Below are 18781 nucleotides of genomic sequence, written 5' to 3'. Positions count from 1 at the left end.
CTACTATTTAGATCAGGAATTGCTTTTTTCTTCTCTATTATGGGTTTCATTCTTTTCAACGGGAGTTTTTCGAATACAGTTGATTTTATCGGTAGCAATCATATAGGTCCGAACGATTCGTACGACGTACTTGATCTATATCAGAAAAAAATAAAAAGTTAAAACTCACGATAAGGCCAGTATAGCGTAATCCGTAAGGCGCTGGACCAAAAATCCAAGAACATGCTATTTATAAAAACTGGCCCCAGTCCTATGTGACAGCTAATTTTTGAATGTTAAATAGATTCAGTTTCAGGATGGTATTGACACAAAACACGTGTATTATATGTTGACATTCAACCATGTACATATATGTTTTAATAATAAACCCATTGTCACGCATTGGGCTTGCGCCTGATATTTTAAGAGGATAAAATTAATAACTCCCCATCCCCTTCCGTCCATAGCTAACATTTTTTTTAGCATCGTACATTTTAAGATGTTTAAAATATCAACAGCTACTAATTTAAATTATTTCTAGAAAATTCTGATGAAAAATGTTTAAAGTGTAAATAATCAAGATTTAAACACTATAAAATAACAGGTGAAAAACTATAAGCTGTTAAGACCACATTTTCAATTTTACACAAGCAACACCGGTCAATTGTTTTGAAGGTGAGCGTACATAAGAGAAAGAGGAAAATAGGCGTGGGAGATCTCCTTTGTCTGCACATCTAAAAATAAACTTGGATAAAAAAAATAAAGAGCCATATAAAAATGAATTTAACATTTTATTATAATGCTTCTCTACATAAAATGTAATCACATTTCGTTCAATTAAAAACGTACCAAATACATTATCATTATTGTTTATAATCTTTCGCATCTCTTAGACAGCCGCGACCGGAAACCTCGCTTCGTCTCTACATCTAAATCGTAACAATATAGTTTTCGTTTCCGTGCAGACTCTCGAAATGAGAGCATTTTGTTAACGTTTAAAAAAACTTAAGATTACTCTTATCATACGACAATTATGTACAATAGAGCCTTGCTTTTTTCTGTATTAGAACCTAAATATTATCACAAGAAATTCGCGCTAGGCCTTCCCTCTCTCGCTTTCAATCAGAAACATTGCGATCGACAAAATGTGACCAGAAACGTATTACGCTAATAATTAACATTCTCGACGATTATGGGCATTTGATGCGACTTTCGTTTCGGATATTGGTACAAAAATAAGAAAAAAATGGCAAGCGGAAGAGGCTGTCGGACGTAAAAAAAAAATGTATTTCGATGCATTTTCAATAAGAACGCTTCGCTTGGCGAAAGTACTAAATTATTAGTCATAATATCTTCGGATGAGATTGTTCAATTTGATATTACAAAATAATACGGCACGTAAAAACAACACTGGGCAATACAAAATATTGTAAAATTAATATTATAATAATAGAAGGCACCTAAAAATTGTGATTTAGATTCTAATGTACGCGAAGCATATTTAAAAAAGATAACTGGTAATCATTGAAGTGCAACGTAAATTATTCTTATCTAAATTATCTTTGCAAATCACAAAGGCCTTGAACTTTACGTATGTGTGTACACTAATATAAGCGTGTATTACTCATGAAATAATAAAAGATTGTTTACGTTTAAAGCGGATAAGCAGCTCTTCCTATATCATAAATTAATTTGCAAAACATAATTTCGCAAGAGTACTCACATACACATATACATAAATATTAAAAAATAAAACATAGAGAAATTTTGGCATAGTGTGCAGTGATAGACCACAAAATATAATTTTTTAGTCTAGGACACAGTAAATTTTTTAAATAAAATTAAAAACAAATCAAAAATGTTTTACACGTAAAAGTAAAGCGATTATAAAAACAGCAATATAAAGATTTGACATTATAAAAATATTGAATTTGGTTTCGTTTTTTTTAATTGTGAATTATCACATCAAAATTGTCATAATACATATAGATATAAAAAACATTTTTAATAAATTAAGTGTTAAGCTAATAATGATGAAACAAAGTATAGTGCCATTTCTTTCTTATTGTAAAATAAAAATTATATAATTTTACATTATTTTTACAAACAGTTGATGTACATAAAAAAAATACTAAACAGACTATCATGATAGCAATTCATAATCTTAAATGTTATAAATGCCGATAAAATAAATAATATACATTCATAATTTCCAATTTAACCTAGATATTATTATAAAATATTACAACAATCGATTAGCAATTTTAAAATTCATCATCAACAATAATTTCACCGAAAAATGGCGGTGCATTAGGAATCAATTTTTTTAATAATTCACATATATATTTGATATCAAACAGTTCGAATACAAAATATTCATTGAGCGATCGATTGAGAATGTATATATTAAAATAAATAATATCATTTAAGAGATTATCAAAACATGACGTAAATAGAAAAAAAAAATAAGTGGTCGAATTTGGTATCAAATTTTAAAAACAGATAGGAATAAACGTTACAAAGACCAACAATTCGATTTACATTTGTGGACCCGATAATAAATACGATACGTCTACGATAATAAATCAAATATATACAAATAACTATTTAAATATACATAATATATATATTTTTAATATATAAAAACATCAATCATTTTATAAACAATTATTCTACAAAATTTTATTTACACTATATAGTCAAGCATATTCTTCATATTTACATTCTATTAACCGATCACCAAAATTTTGTTTTAAAAAATACTTTACTTCACATCTATTTTGGTACAATAAGTTATCTCGAAGATTTAATATCATTGTTACTTAATCTGTGACGCATTACTCCTAATATTATACAATAAAACGATATAATACATTTACACAACAGTTAAAAATTACGTTAGATGATAATTTTTCAATTGTACTTATTAATTAACCTCAATAATTATCAGATACGCGATTCTTTACAAACGACAAAAATTAGCACTTACACTATCGTCAAACGTTCGGGTGGTAATAAAATTTACCTAGTTAAAAATCGTAAACACAATTTTGAAATTAATCAAACGATACAGTTTACAAACTAATTATTAGGACATTATGATTAGTTATTACTTTGACTTAATCGTTAATTTGTGGACCATTATTCGTACATATTGAAACAATACATTAAAAATTATAATCTTTACCCATGCTGCACTAGAATTTACATGGCATTTCGATCCTTAACTGTTACGATTTAAATTATTTTACGTACAAGCAGCATCGTCGCTAATTAAAACGTAACATCTAATTCAGATATTTCCTACACTTCTTGGCACCGCACGAACACGGTATTTTAACCTCTTCAAATGGAAACTTGTAATCGTATGTGAGCTCTTCGCCTTGATATATCCTTCGTAAAGCGAGTATTAATATATGTTTGTGTCCGAGAATATCCACGACTTTTGAATAACAATTGGGCTAAAAAATCATAGAAAATTAGACGAATGTTTAAAAAAAATTGGTTACAAGAAAGTAGATTTGTTATAGTTACATCGCAAGAGTGATTGATGAATCTGGCAGCGTTCCCTTTCATAGTTGCATCTACGACGAGATGGTCATCTACTCGAAACATGTAACAACCGGTAACGCCACGACCTCCTCTAGCTGCTTCGTAACGACGTTCCCTTTGATCTGCCAAAGCTGCTCGAATCACTTCTCCTGCATACTCAATGACCATTTCACCTAAAAATATAATTAAGTTACGACATATTGCATTTATATAAGCTAGTCCCTAAAGTAGGGCACCATTTAAAATATTGTATTGTTTTTCACTAGTTCATAAACTGAAACTCTTATAGTAAGGAACCCCACTTGGGCAAGGCGAAGAAATGTACTCATGATTGAATTTAAAAGGTAATAATATCGTACCTGCTTCAATATCGCGCCTACAGAACAATCCTCTACCGTGTATGCGCGATCTATACACTCCAACAGAGTGTTTTGAGGTTTCTTTCAAATTTCTAAATCTCATCGCCATTGGCAAAGTGACACTACTGATGCGCCTGAAAATACATTTTTTTTAAAGATTCATATTAAGAACATTGCAAAGCAGTCAAGTAAACTAAATATGTACCTAGAAATAACACTGTCATCTTGAGAAATAGTGAGTGGAGGCGGAGGTTCTCTGTAAGGGGAGGCGAGCCAGCTGAACATATCAGTTGATGATTTTCTTATCGCCGGGCCGGCTCGAACACTACCCCAAGGACTCTCTCGGATACTCTCAACCACACCAAGATCCGAGTCCCACACAGACTGTATTTTAGATCCTTGTTTAGCTCTATACTTCAAGCATCTGCTAGACTGAATATACAAATAAAGAAAAATAGTTTGGATAAATTAATAAACAACATAAAAAAGCAAATCATTAGAGAAACTCACCCCAGGTAGTTGCTCAATCAAATACTTGAGAGCGTTATTATTGAGTCCTAGGATGTGGGCGTTAGAAGTATTCTGAGACATGCTACATTTGATCAGCGGTAAACCGTGCTGTTTCCTAGAAGCTTGCACAGCTTCGAACACCTTGTTCCAAAGTTCTGAGAGCGAAGTTGAAGTATAAGAGAAGCCGTCTTCTGAGCTCACTTCATAAATGAGTTTAGGTCCATTGTCTCTCATTACACGATTCATACCAGAGGGTTGCTTTGTCGCTTTCGTAATGGGCATATTTTCCGATCCAATTTTGCTTCTCATTTGAATTTTACGCTGATTCAAATTCTGCGTTTTTAATATTAAGGCGTTCTCTTTGCTGATCTTTTGCTCAACTTTTTGTACAACCGGCTTAAAATTTGACGTTAAATTCTCTTTCAAAGCATTCTGTATCGCTTTATTATCAGAATCCAGAGTTATGGTTTTATCGTTCAATATTTTAATACTATCTGGCTTATTCTCAACAGAGACGACGACGACGGGCTCTAAGTTTTCAGAGACAACGGCCACTGTTTCATCTTTTGGTTCTGCGATTGACTTTGATTCTCTGATGGCTTTTTCTGTGTCGTTGGCGACAATCTCTTCTTCTTTAACATTCAAATCTGGCATGTCTTGACATCTGGGCGACGGTTTTGGTTGTTCCACTTTGGTTTTGACCGGTCTATTGGCCTTGTTGGACTGAGCGTCTCTGTGTATCGGTAACACACGATTCATTGGTCGCATATACTGAGGAATCGGATTGACGACGTTTGTAGGAATGCCGGTTTGATGCGACGGTGCTTTCGGCAACGTTATGCTTGTTGAATTTTGAACTGGCAATGAGATAGTATTGTTGACGTTTTGAGCAGCTAAGTTGATCTGATTATTGTTCATCTGTAAATTCGAATACCCTTGAATGCTATTGTTGGACATTGGGAAATTAATATTGTGATGAGGTAGATGAATTTGTTTAGCAACTACATTGGTAGAGAGAGAACTAACCGAAGGATTATTCACCGATAATGATAAAGAAGGCATATCGTTCTTCGATGCATCGGAAATATCAATCGAGTTGCAGTTGACAATCGGATCTCCGATTTCACCTTGGCCGATGGTCAACATCGGTGTGTTTTGATTGCGTTGATTGTGGAATTGTGCATTTCCGATAGGAAGTCTGTTATTTTCCGGAAAACCGATGATTTGATTCGAGTTTGAGTTCATTTGGATGAATCCTATTTGGTTACCGGACGAAATGGGCAAGTTTGGTTTATTCATCGACATTTTTGAAGCTTCGTCGGCTTGAATATTAGTCATGTTCATGTTAGATACATTTTTCATATTAAACGACTCTATCTTTTGCACTTGTTGTAGAGCTTTAGCATTAATTCTGTTGTTGATGTTCATGTGATCGGTATTACTCGATTGCTGATTGTCGACGTTTTGGAAGCGTCCGGGTATATTATTTATGTTACTCTGATTAGCACTCCCGTTGCTGTTAACCAAAAACATCTGATCAGAGTTGATTTGGAATTGTGAAGACATATCACAATGATGCTGTTGCTGGTTGTCATGCATAATAAAATTAGAATTACTCATCATGTTGATATTCGAGTTTCTATTCACGCAGTTCATATTGCTCACGTGCATGTGTCTTTCGTTCGAGTTGATAACGCGCGCATCGTTAATCATATTGCTCATTTCACTATTACTACCTTTGTTATCAATAGTGCCAATGTGATCGCTGTTTATCGGCTGTCTGTTGTTGCACATGTTGGCATGGTTGTTCGAATTTGATATCTGCATTTGATGATTAGCTCCATTCATGATTTGCATATGACTAATACTATTACAGTTATTCAGATTGCTGTGAGAGTTGATGACGTGTTGATGCTGATTTTGTATTTGATGTTGATTATTCGATACGTTCATGATTTGATTTTGATTATTTGCAGTCTCGATCTGATGTTGACTGCACAAGTTGCTCGTGTGATTATTGACGCAATTTCCATTCACTATATTGAAATTGTTCACGGATCCGATGATTTGTTCGTGATTATTATTGTTCATGGATGCGTTCGTTTGTATATTACAATTTATTTGGTTCTGGATGCTGGACGCCTGCGACATTGAATTACTACTCATGGGGATATGATAAACCTTTCCTCCCAAGTTCACCACATTGCCGGAGAGTTGTACCACGTTATTACTGTTGTTCTGCATCATATCATGTTGCTGCGATACTTGCCTATGGATACTGCACGGAGTGTGATGATTGGATTGTTTAGTAGTAACATTGCTTCCATCGCAAATAAGAGTAGGTTGATTTTGTTGCAGAGAATCGTCTTTAACATTATTTGACATCATCGTACTATTATTGCTCATCGGCTGCATTTGTTGGTTAAGTGATCCGGAAAAAATGTAAGGACTCGACATAGAATTCGAAGAAGATATAGTCAAATTATTGCTGTTATGCATTACGGGCGTTCCAAACGAACAAGAAGTAGATTGTAAATTATTATTCGTATGTCCCACAGATTGATTATTTTTAGTCTGCATGTTTTCACTGATAAAAACATTTTGATTAAATGGCGATGTAAAGTTTCTCGAATTTCCGATTGATTCAATATTGATATTATTGGAATTAGTGGATATATTGAAAATGCCATTACTGACGTTGACTTTAGACATATTGTTGTTTGGCGTATCACTGGATTGAATTATTATAGATGGATTTTTAGTCATTCCTTCGGACGAAGTAGATATGAAATTTTGGTTTGCCGGCCAGCACTGTCTCTGGAAGTTCGTTCTCATCGAATTTTGTCCATTCATATCGCTTTGACTCTCTTGCATATTTAACGACTGATTGCCAAACTGGGTTTGCGACGACGATATTTTATTTGTTATAGTATTGGTCATCATGGGTTGACTGACATGCGTGACATGTCCGTCAGATAATTGATTGCATTGCGTAGTATGTGGTGACGAGTTCACCGGAATAGATATATTTGCCGAATGTATTGCTTGTAAATTAATGTTCTGTTTTCCTTGAGCTAGTGCTATATTTCGAGGTTGAATCGCTTGCAACGATATAGTATTGCCGATTTGATGCGGAGACGAGATGCTGAATATAGGTTGATTGGGTTGAATCGGCATCGGTTTATTACCAGATCGGTGTGATTTATCTGCCGGTTGAATAGTAATATTAGGTCCATTTTTATTCTTTTGAATTGATCCCGTCGATTGTACTGATATGTTTCCACTAGGCAGTGTTTGCGTTGAAATTAATGTCTGAGAATTATTGCTATTCGGTTGAGATACGACGATATTATCTTGAGGCACATTGTTAACGACTACATATCCAGTCGGAACTTCTACCATAGGTTCAATTTTACTCGCCTGGAAAACTTGCGTAGTCGTAGCAGAAAAACTGCTGTTTTGAGCAAGAACTCCTTGCATTGCAGTCGAGACAAATTGCTGCGATGACATCACAGTATTCTGAACTATCGTTTCCAAGCCATAATATACAGGTTGAGTTGTTAAATACATGCAGCCCGACGAATCTGTTACCATTTCTAAAGTCGGAGTGGATCCGAGTAGTACTTGATCGTTGCAAAACTGTAAACCTTGCGGCAAGATGGCTCCTTGAGGAATAATTGCTGTATTCGGTTGTTGAGATATTATATTGTTTTGGGCTTGAGGTAAAATATTTTGGGAATTATTATGAGATTGAATACTGTTGGCGGGCAGCAATGTTGGATTTTGTGTTTGAATCGTAGCACCTTGAGGAATTATGGTTCCATTTTGCGTTTGAATAGTCGCTTGAGGTAGAATGGTAGCGCCGTTCTGGGTTTGAATCGTTCCTTGAGGTAATATAGGAGTTACACCTTGGGTCTGTAGATTCCCTTGCGACGATAGTGTCATTCCCTGAGATTGTAGCGATGCTTGAGGTAATATACCGACACCTCCCTGCGGCAAGAACACTGGAATGCCACCGCTGGGCACAGCTACTAGTCCTGATTCAGTTTGTTGAATTTGGAAAGTCTGCGGCATCATTCCGCCTTGCGTTATGTAGTGTGTCGGAGCCGGTTTATAGTCTCCTTGCGGAGCGATCGTTGCGATGTATTGCATATTCGGTCCATGCTGTTGCTGAATTGCTTCTACGTATTGCATCATATTAGGATTTGCAACTTGCTGTAGGATTATAGATGGTTGATTAGAGGCACCGTTGGGTTGAAACTGTATGACCGTACCGTTAGATGTAATCTGATTTATATTTGTTAAAGGTTTATCTTGTTTAAGTTGTCTTTTATTAGTCGGCGTTTTATTAATGGTTCTTCCTCTTCCCCTCGTTGCCTGGAAAATTGGTTTTGGTTGTACTTGTTGCAGCTTCTTAGGTGACTTTTGACCTACTTGAGGTAATAAAATCTGATTCTTCTGCTGCACGTTCGGAGATGCGATTCTAGGAGTGTTCGCTGAAGACATTAATATTGTCGACGAGTTCTGTATCGGCAAAGAAGGTCTGACAAATGTATTGATGCCGTTATTCGTTGGCAATCCTTGAAACGAATTAACAGGCACAGCGAGCGTTTGACCATTTGGCATATTTGCAAACGCTTGCATGATTTGAGGCCCTTTTCCTTGAATGTTTTGAATAATGTTCTGCTGTGGATTCGAAATTGTCAAAACCTGATTCGGATTCGAAGAGAAGACTGTTTGAATGTTCCCATTGTTCGGTAGCATGTGAGCGATAGTAGGATTCTGCTGTTGAAAAGTTTGCAAACCTGAACCTGGTTTTACGCATATACTATACGGAATGTTATTTTGATTCGGTGCAATTCCACATTTAGATACATTAGGTATTTGGTTTCTCGGTGGAGTAATAGGCAAGTTAGCGACCATTATTTGAGGCTGCAATATTCCAGTGGGTCCTAAAGTCAGTTTTGGTGCTTCGTGCACAATGGACGGTTTGATATTAATAGGCATTTCTTGAGAGTTGCTTGTGTCGCTATTGTATTTCATAGGACTATGAGGCCCCGGGGACTGTGTTTCTACTATAGTGCCATTGATGGTGATCTGCCTGGTGTTGATTGAAGTTCTCCTCGTGCTAACGAGCGTAGGCTTTGACATGTTGAATTGTTCTGACGCTTCAAACATTTGATTTTGCTGATTTATAAACGTAGGAGCTATGAATTGATTGTTAAATGCGTTTTGAAGAGTCGTCAAAGTTCTCGATTCGGGCGATTTAGGCGTTTCGCCTTCGCTTTCACTCGTCGACATCATATCACAGGTAGGCAAATGGCGATTGAATGAGTCTTTAGTTCTATAAGTACAATGGCACCTGTCGCATTTTACAGTTTGTTCACAATGTCCGGGACGAATCATATTATCTTCCATCGGTGCCCTGATCAATATTTCATTTGAAGGCATGAGATTATTTAAGTTTGCCGTCGATATGGTCATGGTGTAGGTGTTGTCCATGTTATTCGGTCTAAAAAATATACCCGGTGTTTGGTCACGAGGTGGAGACCCGCCTTCGCTACTACTGCTCGAACTAGGATCATCGGCGCCATCTAATTGCGGTATTGACGAACATTCGACATCGCAACTTTGCGGACTTCCCGGAGAACTAGAATCGCATGAGCTATCATCAGCACCGTCCAACTGAGATATAGGACTGCATCTCATTTTGGTATAAAAGTCAATCACTTGCTCGCTCGGAGTGTTTGGTTTGTCAATTTTGAGCAGACTAGAATCGTTACTGCTTTCATTGTCATTTTTGAAAAATAACGGTGAAGTCTGATTCGACGAATTGTCTTTACCGTCTTCGATTTCTTTCAGCGATTTTGCTTGCCATTGGGCTTTCATGTCGGGCGATAATTCTTCTATTTTCATTTTTTGAGAGTTAGCATTGCCGACTAGATCGGATGTTCCGTCGACGATCATCACCACATTTCCGCTGCCATCGGAACGTGTCAAAATACCAGACCTGGGTAATTTACATCTCTTAAAGGCATTGTCCAATTTATAATTCCATGTTAGACCGCAAGTTCGCTGACTTCTATTTGACAACGTTTTTAAACTCGTACTGTGTAGGAGAAGTTCTGATTTACTTTTCTTCGGATCTTTTCCGGGTTCATTTTGACTATTGATAAACTCTTCTAAAAAGTCCTGGGATATATTTTCAGGATTTGGTATTAGCCCTTTTTTCATTTTATCGTCGTCGGTATTTTCGCTATTTTTATCTTTAGTTACGTCATTTCCGAATCCGACTTCACTTTTTAAATCCATCGCTACAAGGTCTTCATAGCAGAACTTAGGAAATATGTCTTGCATAGAAATACCGTCCAAGAGATCGTGATTTAGGTCTTCAAAAATGGCATCTTTTAGCTCGGGGGGAAGTAAATCGGCAGTGTTTTGTGGTTCTTCTTCGGGGGTATCTTCGCTTTGGTCATGCTTGCATACTATATCGAGCATATACTCCATCACTTGCTTCACGGCGTAATCTTCTAACGAAACATTCGCATTTCCAAATTTGATGGGCGATTTATCTTTCTTGGAGCATAAGAGTAAATTATGTCCATCAGTTTCCAAAGATTTGTGCCACGATTCAATCTCAGCCAGGATCCTTTCGACCGTGCTAGGATTCACAGAATGGTCCAGCGTGATATTGACCCCAAGATCGTAAGCCGGACTAGGTTCGACGACTAATAATTTCGTTCTTATTGTATATTTTACAATTTTCCACGGCTGTTTAGAAGACCAATATAAACGGGAGCATAAAAAATCAGCCGGTATCAACATATCCTCGAAGTCAGATACGGAAGGTACGATTTTACCGAGATGTTTTACAGATAAGGATCCCAATAAGAACTGCACTTTTTGCGGTTCACAATACTTTTTCTTCTTTCGATCCAACTCTACATAGACAGGCCTAGATAATACGAAATCATTATCTTTCTGCAGGGCTTTGTCTTTGGCGTCGGCGACGTGAGAAGGGCAAAACACTCGCTTGTCATCCAAGAGAGCGCAACCAATGTTTCGAGCGCAGGTAAAATGATAAGTTTCACTGCAGTTTTTAGCACAACATCCCACACTAGCACCTTTGTTTAAGCATTTTGAGCACTTTATCATTTTTCCTCGAGCTATGGCACTTTGTACGTTCTGGAGAGAACCGTCAATCTCTTCGAATACTTCGGCAGACCACAGTGCACAGTTAGCATGAATCCAATCGCTCTGACCGCAGTATAGAAGGCGTTCCTCCATAGAAGGATTACCTTCGCCGACAATTTTACACAACACGCACATTCTGATATCACACATGCTCTCGTCTTCGTAAGAATAATCAGTGATAGATTTGAATTCGGACTGCACCGATGGCACGGTTCGATCGTCGACTACGTTCATCTTCTGCAGAATTTTGTCATTGTTTCTGCTTATCGAGTACACTGACATGTCTTCGTCTTTGAGCGATTCTTCTTCGTTATCGTCTTCTATCTCCAAACTGGGATTTAAACAGTTGGATTCGCAATCGAACCAAGGAAATGTTTCCGTGAAGACATCTCTATAGATTTGTTTAATTTCAGGAGAGAGCGTTCTCGATATTACCTCTAGCATGTCTTTATTGAAATCTTTGACTGAAGAATATTCATTGCAGTTGACTCGGGTTTTTATATCCAATAACGAAAGCGAAATGTCCACATCACTCTTACAGCAAAAGCACTTATCGCAATCATTTCGATTAGAAATTCGACATAAACTATCAGAAGTGTCCATACTGTCGTCAGAATTCATAGCGTCGTCCGATTGAGAAAAATCTTTCATTTTGACGCAGCAGTCCTTGATGTGATACTTTTCTCTCAATTGACCCAATGGTTCATCGTCCGACATGCAAGAGCCCATCGTTAAGCAGATTTCTTTATTTTGCAACATCGACTCTTGTAATTTGTGAACGGTCCCTTTATTTTTTCCGGATATTTCGCAATCGGAAGGACTGCCTTCGTCTGATTTTATTTTTTCGCTTAAATCTATGTTTTGAGAGTTTTCTTCGAACTGTAATTTTCTCACAGCGGCAGGCGAAGAGCACATGCAGGGTTTCTTCGATATTGGTGTATTCTTATGAGGTGTCAACTTTAATAGGGTGCAAGCGTTCTTGTTTTTGGCCAAAGCTTTAAGAACACTCAACAGTTTACTTCGTAGATAGGTTCCAAGCATATTTCTCCAAGGCGCAATTTCTGGTAGGCACTGTTTGCATATGTATTCGACGGAATGGGGCAAAGCCGACACCAGTTGATAGCCCTCGCCACTGAGACCTTCGCATCGGGCGTGAACCCACCGCGAGCACCAACCGCACTCCATCATCTAAAAGTAACATAAAATAATTAAGATAATCTACGTATCAAATAGTTCACAATAGAATATTAGAATTACCTTGCTGTCAAAATCGTTATCCTGATAACAGCTCTGACATAATGGACAATAGTTTCCTCTCTGTCGTAATCGAAAGCATCTTGAGCAAAACGGTAGATTTCCAAGAAACTTTGTAACTTTGAAGCTATCGCAACTTTTACATTTTAAACAAGCACTGCACATCTATAAATTAAATAAATATATTATTATACATAAATAATCGACTGTTAATAGAAGCTTTAACATACTTGCGGCCAATCGCTTCTATATTTCGAAGTACGATTTGCAGTCAAACAATCGGCATGAAAGTGTCGGTGACATGCTCTGCATATCGTAGACGCCGGACCTGCTCCGTTGCGTCCGCATCCTCCGCATTGCACGCACCGAGGACAAAGCCACATGCGTTCCGACTCCTCACCGATTTCGGCGCAAAACGGATGATAAACTTCACAGCAGCCCATGCAGTATATTAACTAAAAATAGATATTAACCGTAGTATAAACGAATAAAAATAGAAAGATATGATAAATAATTAATAATATAAACATTAATACTATTTATACTAATATCTTAGTTTATGGTAAATTATGATGTTTCATATACAGCACATTGATTTATTATAGTAGTGAAATACTTTCTTCGCTTGACAATGAATCAATTAAAAAATTAATTGCAAAAATTGACTTATGACAATTAGTAAACAAAAATACTGAGAATTTTTTTATGACAATTTTATTTAAAAAATAAAAACAATCGATCCACGACATTTATTAAAAACAAAATATAAATTATAGCAAAAACAAAATTGAGTATAATAAAAAAGGTACAAGTTAGGAAAATATTACAAGCATTTGAAATCAACGCATACTTCTATAATAACTGTAGAATATTAGAATATTAACTGTAGAATTAAGTTAACATATTAGCAATGGAATTAAGTTAGTATATTGTGTTATATCAGGTTATGGCCAACATAACCATTGGTTAGGCCCCAAACCTGCCGATAAAGCAGCCTATTTGCTGCAAAACACTCGCTTGTTTCTACGGTAGTCAGCGACACCAAGCCATTTCTCACTTTTCATTCCACTTTCAAACTTTAAAGAATCTATTACATATATATATATATATACATACCTTTTCCTTTCCTCGACTGCCGCATAAAAAGCAAACGCCGCTCACTGTGAACGGAGCGGTGCTTATCAGGCCCCAACCGGTATTGCACACTTCTTCGGGATCGTAAGACTCCCAAAAATCAACACATATGGTTTCATTCTGCCGTTGCTGATTATATTTCTGCTTCGAGTTTGTCCGTAGCTAAAACAAACGTCACAAACTCAATAAAATGATTCACAAGAGAGATTAGATCGCCCAATTATTAAAACTCACGTTTGTCAAATTTCCAAACGACTGTTTAGACTTTCTCTGAGGCAAAACGTCCACAGTCTGCTCGACATCTGTTTTACATTCAGCGTCGTCTTTTTCGGCATCAACGCCCGGGACAGCTTTAGCGGCAGAAGAGTCATTTTCTTTGTTGTAGTCCTTCAAATCGGCAGAGTCGAAACTGTCGCTCGACTCTTCGTCTTTGACAATTTCCGTCTCCTTCGATTCTTCGACGACGACAACCGATTCATCAGGCACCGGTCTGTCTTCGACGATAATGACTTTGTCGGAATCACATTCACCACACGAATCGGTCGCATCCTCTTTGACCTCTTCCGGGATGTCGATCTCGAGCGCTGAAGGGTCATCGGACAGATCCGACGAATTCTTATCGTCGCCGGTGGGGAAAGTGGCCAACGGTTGCCCCAGAACGATCGATGCGCTCCTGCACACGTGTTTCACTCTGGGGCCCTTCAGCTCGACCTTCTGTCTCTTCGTCGACTCCATCTGCTGTTCGATAGTCACCTTTTCTTTTTTCCTGACTTTGATACGAGTGTGGTGTCGCTTCCTGCTCGCGTTCGAAGCACTGTCCTCTTTCTCTTCTTTCGTTTTGTATTTATCCAATTTTGAAACATCCTCCTAGAAAAAAATAAATTATCAATAACATTACGAAGACGTTGACAACGCAAGATAGCATACCTTTTCTATCTTTTCGTTCGCTTCCGGTTTGACGCTCTTTGCTGAAACGCCATCTTGCTTCTCGTTGGACGTGGAACTGAACGAGGAGCCGGCGATCGGGGACGTGATAAGAATCGTCGCGATCGAATTGGACGCCGCCGGAGCTCTCATAAACGCCGGCAACATTGCGGCTAGCGACGTTCTCAACGGAGCGGCCACTTGGAAAGCGTTGAGGCACATTTTGAGCCAGCAGGCGTGACATCTAGCTTTGTAAGCGCAACGAAGCAGTTTCCACTGTTGCGATCTAACTATCGGCGGAACGCGACAGTTACCTGAAAAAATATATATATAGATATAAGATAAAACTGATTAAGTGATCAGTAAGATTATTTATAAATTATGAATTAAACTAACCTTCGCCACCCACACACTGCAAGGATTGAAGTGACGAAGCGTGAGCAACGTTTTGTCGTTTGATCATTTTCGAGATGAACTTGCGACACGACTCGCACGAAAAAACGCCAAACTTTCGAGCCTGCTTGACGAACCGATAGAATCGCACGGCTCCGCAGACGCCGCACGTCACAGTTCCGGGTTGTAAAGCTGCTGAAATGAAAATGAGACATTTTATATTTGCACAATACTTCCTAAGCTATTTTCAATATTTAATAAATTAACAAATTCGACCGTTCTTATGCAAAACTAAATTTATCTTTAGCAAATTTCACTTTAAAAGAGTTAACTAATAGAGGCCAAGTCGGAGTGCCATATAATTTTATCTACATTGCTGCGTGTGTTTTATTTTGAAAAAAAGTTCAACATACTGTACTATATACAATACAGTATGTCTGATATATCTACCAGAGTTTTATAGTAGTGATTAAGCTTTGAGTAAAGTCAAGTGTAAGAAATAAACAAAACTATAAAAAAAGTTCAGTTCGTAATTATCTATTATATTTAGGAATTAACTTATAAATAATAATTCTGGTCATGATGCTAGTTCAATATTACCGAAGTATTTTAAATATTTGTGTACTTTTTTTACTTTGAAATATGGATATATTTAAGTACAATCCTGAATGTCAGATACTCTGAAATAGTTGTTGGTTCTAATGTTATTCTAACCTATAATGACAAGTCTTTCGAACTTGGAATGGAAGAAAATTACCATTTGTTCATAGACAATTTTTTTCTGTTAACTTTCAGGAGAAGTATTGCAACAAATATGCTTCGTTTTCACTGACAACTCAGGCAAAATATGATGATAAAGATCATTTGATTATAGAACAAAGTACAAAATTTTGAGTGTTTAATTCCCAGCAACCCAGATGACATTTGGACCTCCTTAATTCCATTAATAACAAAAAATTAGTTTAGGTTTAAATAGGTTAATACAGTTGTCATTTCATTATCATTATCAAGGTGTTTTAGGGCCAACATTGTCAACAGTTTCGGTGTAAGCGAGATATTTTTAAAATAAAAACTATTTATTGCTCATTAACTATTATGGTTTATAATTTTATTTAAATTCCTATTTAGAATACGGTAAGAAAAAAAGCGCAACTTACGCGTGCTGTTCTGGCTGCCGTTGAACGTCGAGAACGGTCCTTCGGTGCCGACGGTCGACGTCGAGTTGGCTCCGTTGAGTTGCAGTCGCGCCTCTCTGAGGACGACCTTTCCGCTAGGCGGTCGGACGGTCTGCGCCCGCTCGATCGCGGCCTCTTCGGCTTCGCTGTCGTCGCCGTCCGAAGAGAGAGGGCTCTCGTCGGACGTCTCGGACTCTCCGCTGCCGCTGCTCTGGTCGGAGGTGCACGGCGTCTCGGACGCGTCGACGCCGCCGGCGAAGGCGTCCCGGAAAGAAGCCGACGGAACGTTGCCGGAGCCGAACAGGCCGAGGCTGCGGTCGAAGAAGGACTGCGGCTTGACGGAGGCGCGCCGGGACTCGGTCTCGGCGCTGTCGTTGCTGTTGGCCGAGCTGTCGCACGTCTCGTAGGCCTCGTCGCCGTTGGACTCGCTCAGGACGAGCTTGGCCCTCTTGAGCACTTTGGCCGCGTCGCCGTCGACGAAGCGCTTGCTCGGCTTGGAGGCGCGAGACGGCCGGGCGAACTCGGCGTCGTCGAACGGGGGCGAGAAGCCGGCCGGAGGACTGCCGTCGCGCCGCGCCCGCAGCGAGCCGAAGTCGAGGCCGATCTTGGTGCCGAGGTCCGTGAGCTTGGCGGGCTTGACGATGCCGCGGAACGAGCGCTCCGCGGGCTTCTTCTTGATGATGGACACCAGAGGGCGATGGGACTTGGGGGGCGCCCGCCTGGCCGGCTCGAACTCGTCGCAACTCTCGACGGCGCCGAAAGTGACGGTCTTCTTGGCCGGCGTCGGCGCCGCCGCTGTCGCCTTCTCGGGCTCGGCCTTGACCGCCCGCATCTCCGCGACGCCTACGGACTCCTGAAATCGCACGGCGGGGCGTGAGGGGGGAGCGGGGGGCGCTTCCGGGGGCGGAGGCGCGGGCCCCCGCGCCAGCAGAGCCACGCGCCTCCGCTGCTGCAGCCGCAGCGGCTTTCCCGGAAAGCGCGCGCGCGCCATGCCGGGGGGCGGCGGCGCGCGCCTCGTCCGCTAGCCTCGAACGCCGAGGCTCCTTCCGAACCGTAGCCCATCCACTGACGCACGACGCCTCGCGCGACGAACACCGCGCATAGACGACCGACGAACGACGGCCGCCGGGCTGCGACGCGCGCGACGGCTTCGCGCCCCCGACCGGTCGGAGGCTCCCGAACGCGGCCGAAGCGCAGCCCCGCGTCTCTCTCTCCCGCGCTCCCTCCCCTTCCCCCTCCGTCGAGCGACGACGGACACTCGGAACCCCCCGAAACGCTATCGTTCCGAACGACGTGAAAAATTACGATTCGCCGACCGATCGACGCGAAAAAATGCAAATCGATTTATGAATCGGATCGGGGGCTCCGACGCGGGGCGGCGCGTCAGATTTTACAAATTTTGCGCAATTGCGTCTCCGTTCGAGTTTTTAGCGAGGGCAACACCGCGATCCGCACGCGCGCTCTCTTTGTTTACGCGGACGAGTATAACGACGCGCGAACGCGCCGATCGCTCTGCGCATCCTTATGGCCAAATTTTTAAATTACCAAACTGACGTTACTCGGTGACTAATTTCAAAATTAGTCGCTGCGAGTAACCTTTCTATCAGTAGCGATTTACTTTTTTTGACTATTAATTTCAGCAAAAAACTTAATTAGAGGATTCGTAGTACAAGTTAAGGGTCGGTTTACTATTTTACAATTTCAGAAACCTTCACGTTAATAGCCGATTTGAAACAATAATCTATTTCTATTCAATTGTATTATATAATTTTACGACCGACTAGCGCGAAAGATTTTTAGTACATGTACGCCGCCGGTGGTACACGAGCAGAATTTTAAAATGATTTTGCCATATAATTTTTAGTTCCTAAACTTCGTTAGTGCCATTTATACAGGTTGAAATTTCTGTTCTTTTTCTAAAAAAACTTCTTAAAAACTTTCTTTACAACAAATAAATCGGCAAAACTACGGACCGGTGGCAGATTATATTATCCAGTAACTCGTCGATAATAGTCGAAATAGGATGAACAAAAAAGGGTCGAGTCGGTGTCAGATTTTTTAAACCTACATCCACACTCCTTACTAATAGGGCTAATACATCATTTCATATATAAATTGTTCACAAGTCGAACAGAAAACGAATGCCGCAGAATAGGTTGTTGGTTAGTTATTAAAAAAGGCTTTATTGAAATTTTTCGCCGGTGATCTTTTAGATGAGAATATGAGAATATTCTCTCGTTTGTAGGTAGTCATAATAATATCAAAACCATTATTTAACATTTTGAAACTCTTACGGAACAAATTATG

General features: G+C 39.3%; 1 protein-coding gene across 3 annotated transcripts; it reads right to left on the bottom strand.

The window, feature by feature from the left end:
- Nucleotides 1–2757: 2757 nt before the first annotated feature.
- Nucleotides 2758–17960, bottom strand: trx (histone lysine N-methyltransferase trithorax). 3 transcript variants are annotated; one of them, XM_088192974.1, is made up of 13 exons: nt 16457–17960; nt 15303–15494; nt 14910–15220; nt 14217–14849; nt 13965–14144; nt 13079–13303; nt 12852–13013; nt 5427–12782; nt 4401–5318; nt 4096–4322; nt 3891–4024; nt 3514–3704; nt 2758–3440 (listed from the first exon to the last, which is right to left on the bottom strand). In XM_088192974.1, exons 1-13 carry the CDS (start codon nt 17463–17465, stop codon nt 3267–3269), a joined length of 11712 nt encoding a protein of 3903 aa, XP_088049100.1. In that variant the 5' UTR covers nt 17466–17960; the 3' UTR covers nt 2758–3266. The 3 variants fall into 3 exon arrangements, with proteins under 3 accessions (XP_088049100.1, XP_088049098.1, XP_088049099.1); XM_088192972.1 differs by having other exon boundaries at nt 4401–12782; XM_088192973.1 differs by having other exon boundaries at nt 4401–12782; nt 15303–15491.
- Nucleotides 17961–18781: the final 821 nt, after the last annotated feature.

This window comes from Plectrocnemia conspersa, unplaced genomic scaffold, assembly GCF_051122295.1.
Source record: "Plectrocnemia conspersa isolate PC_06_02 unplaced genomic scaffold, ASM5112229v1 ptg000009l, whole genome shotgun sequence".
NCBI lineage: Eukaryota > Metazoa > Arthropoda > Insecta > Trichoptera > Polycentropodidae > Plectrocnemia > Plectrocnemia conspersa.
Note: the sequence above shows the minus strand (reverse complement) of the source record. Positions and strands in the feature narration are given on the sequence as shown.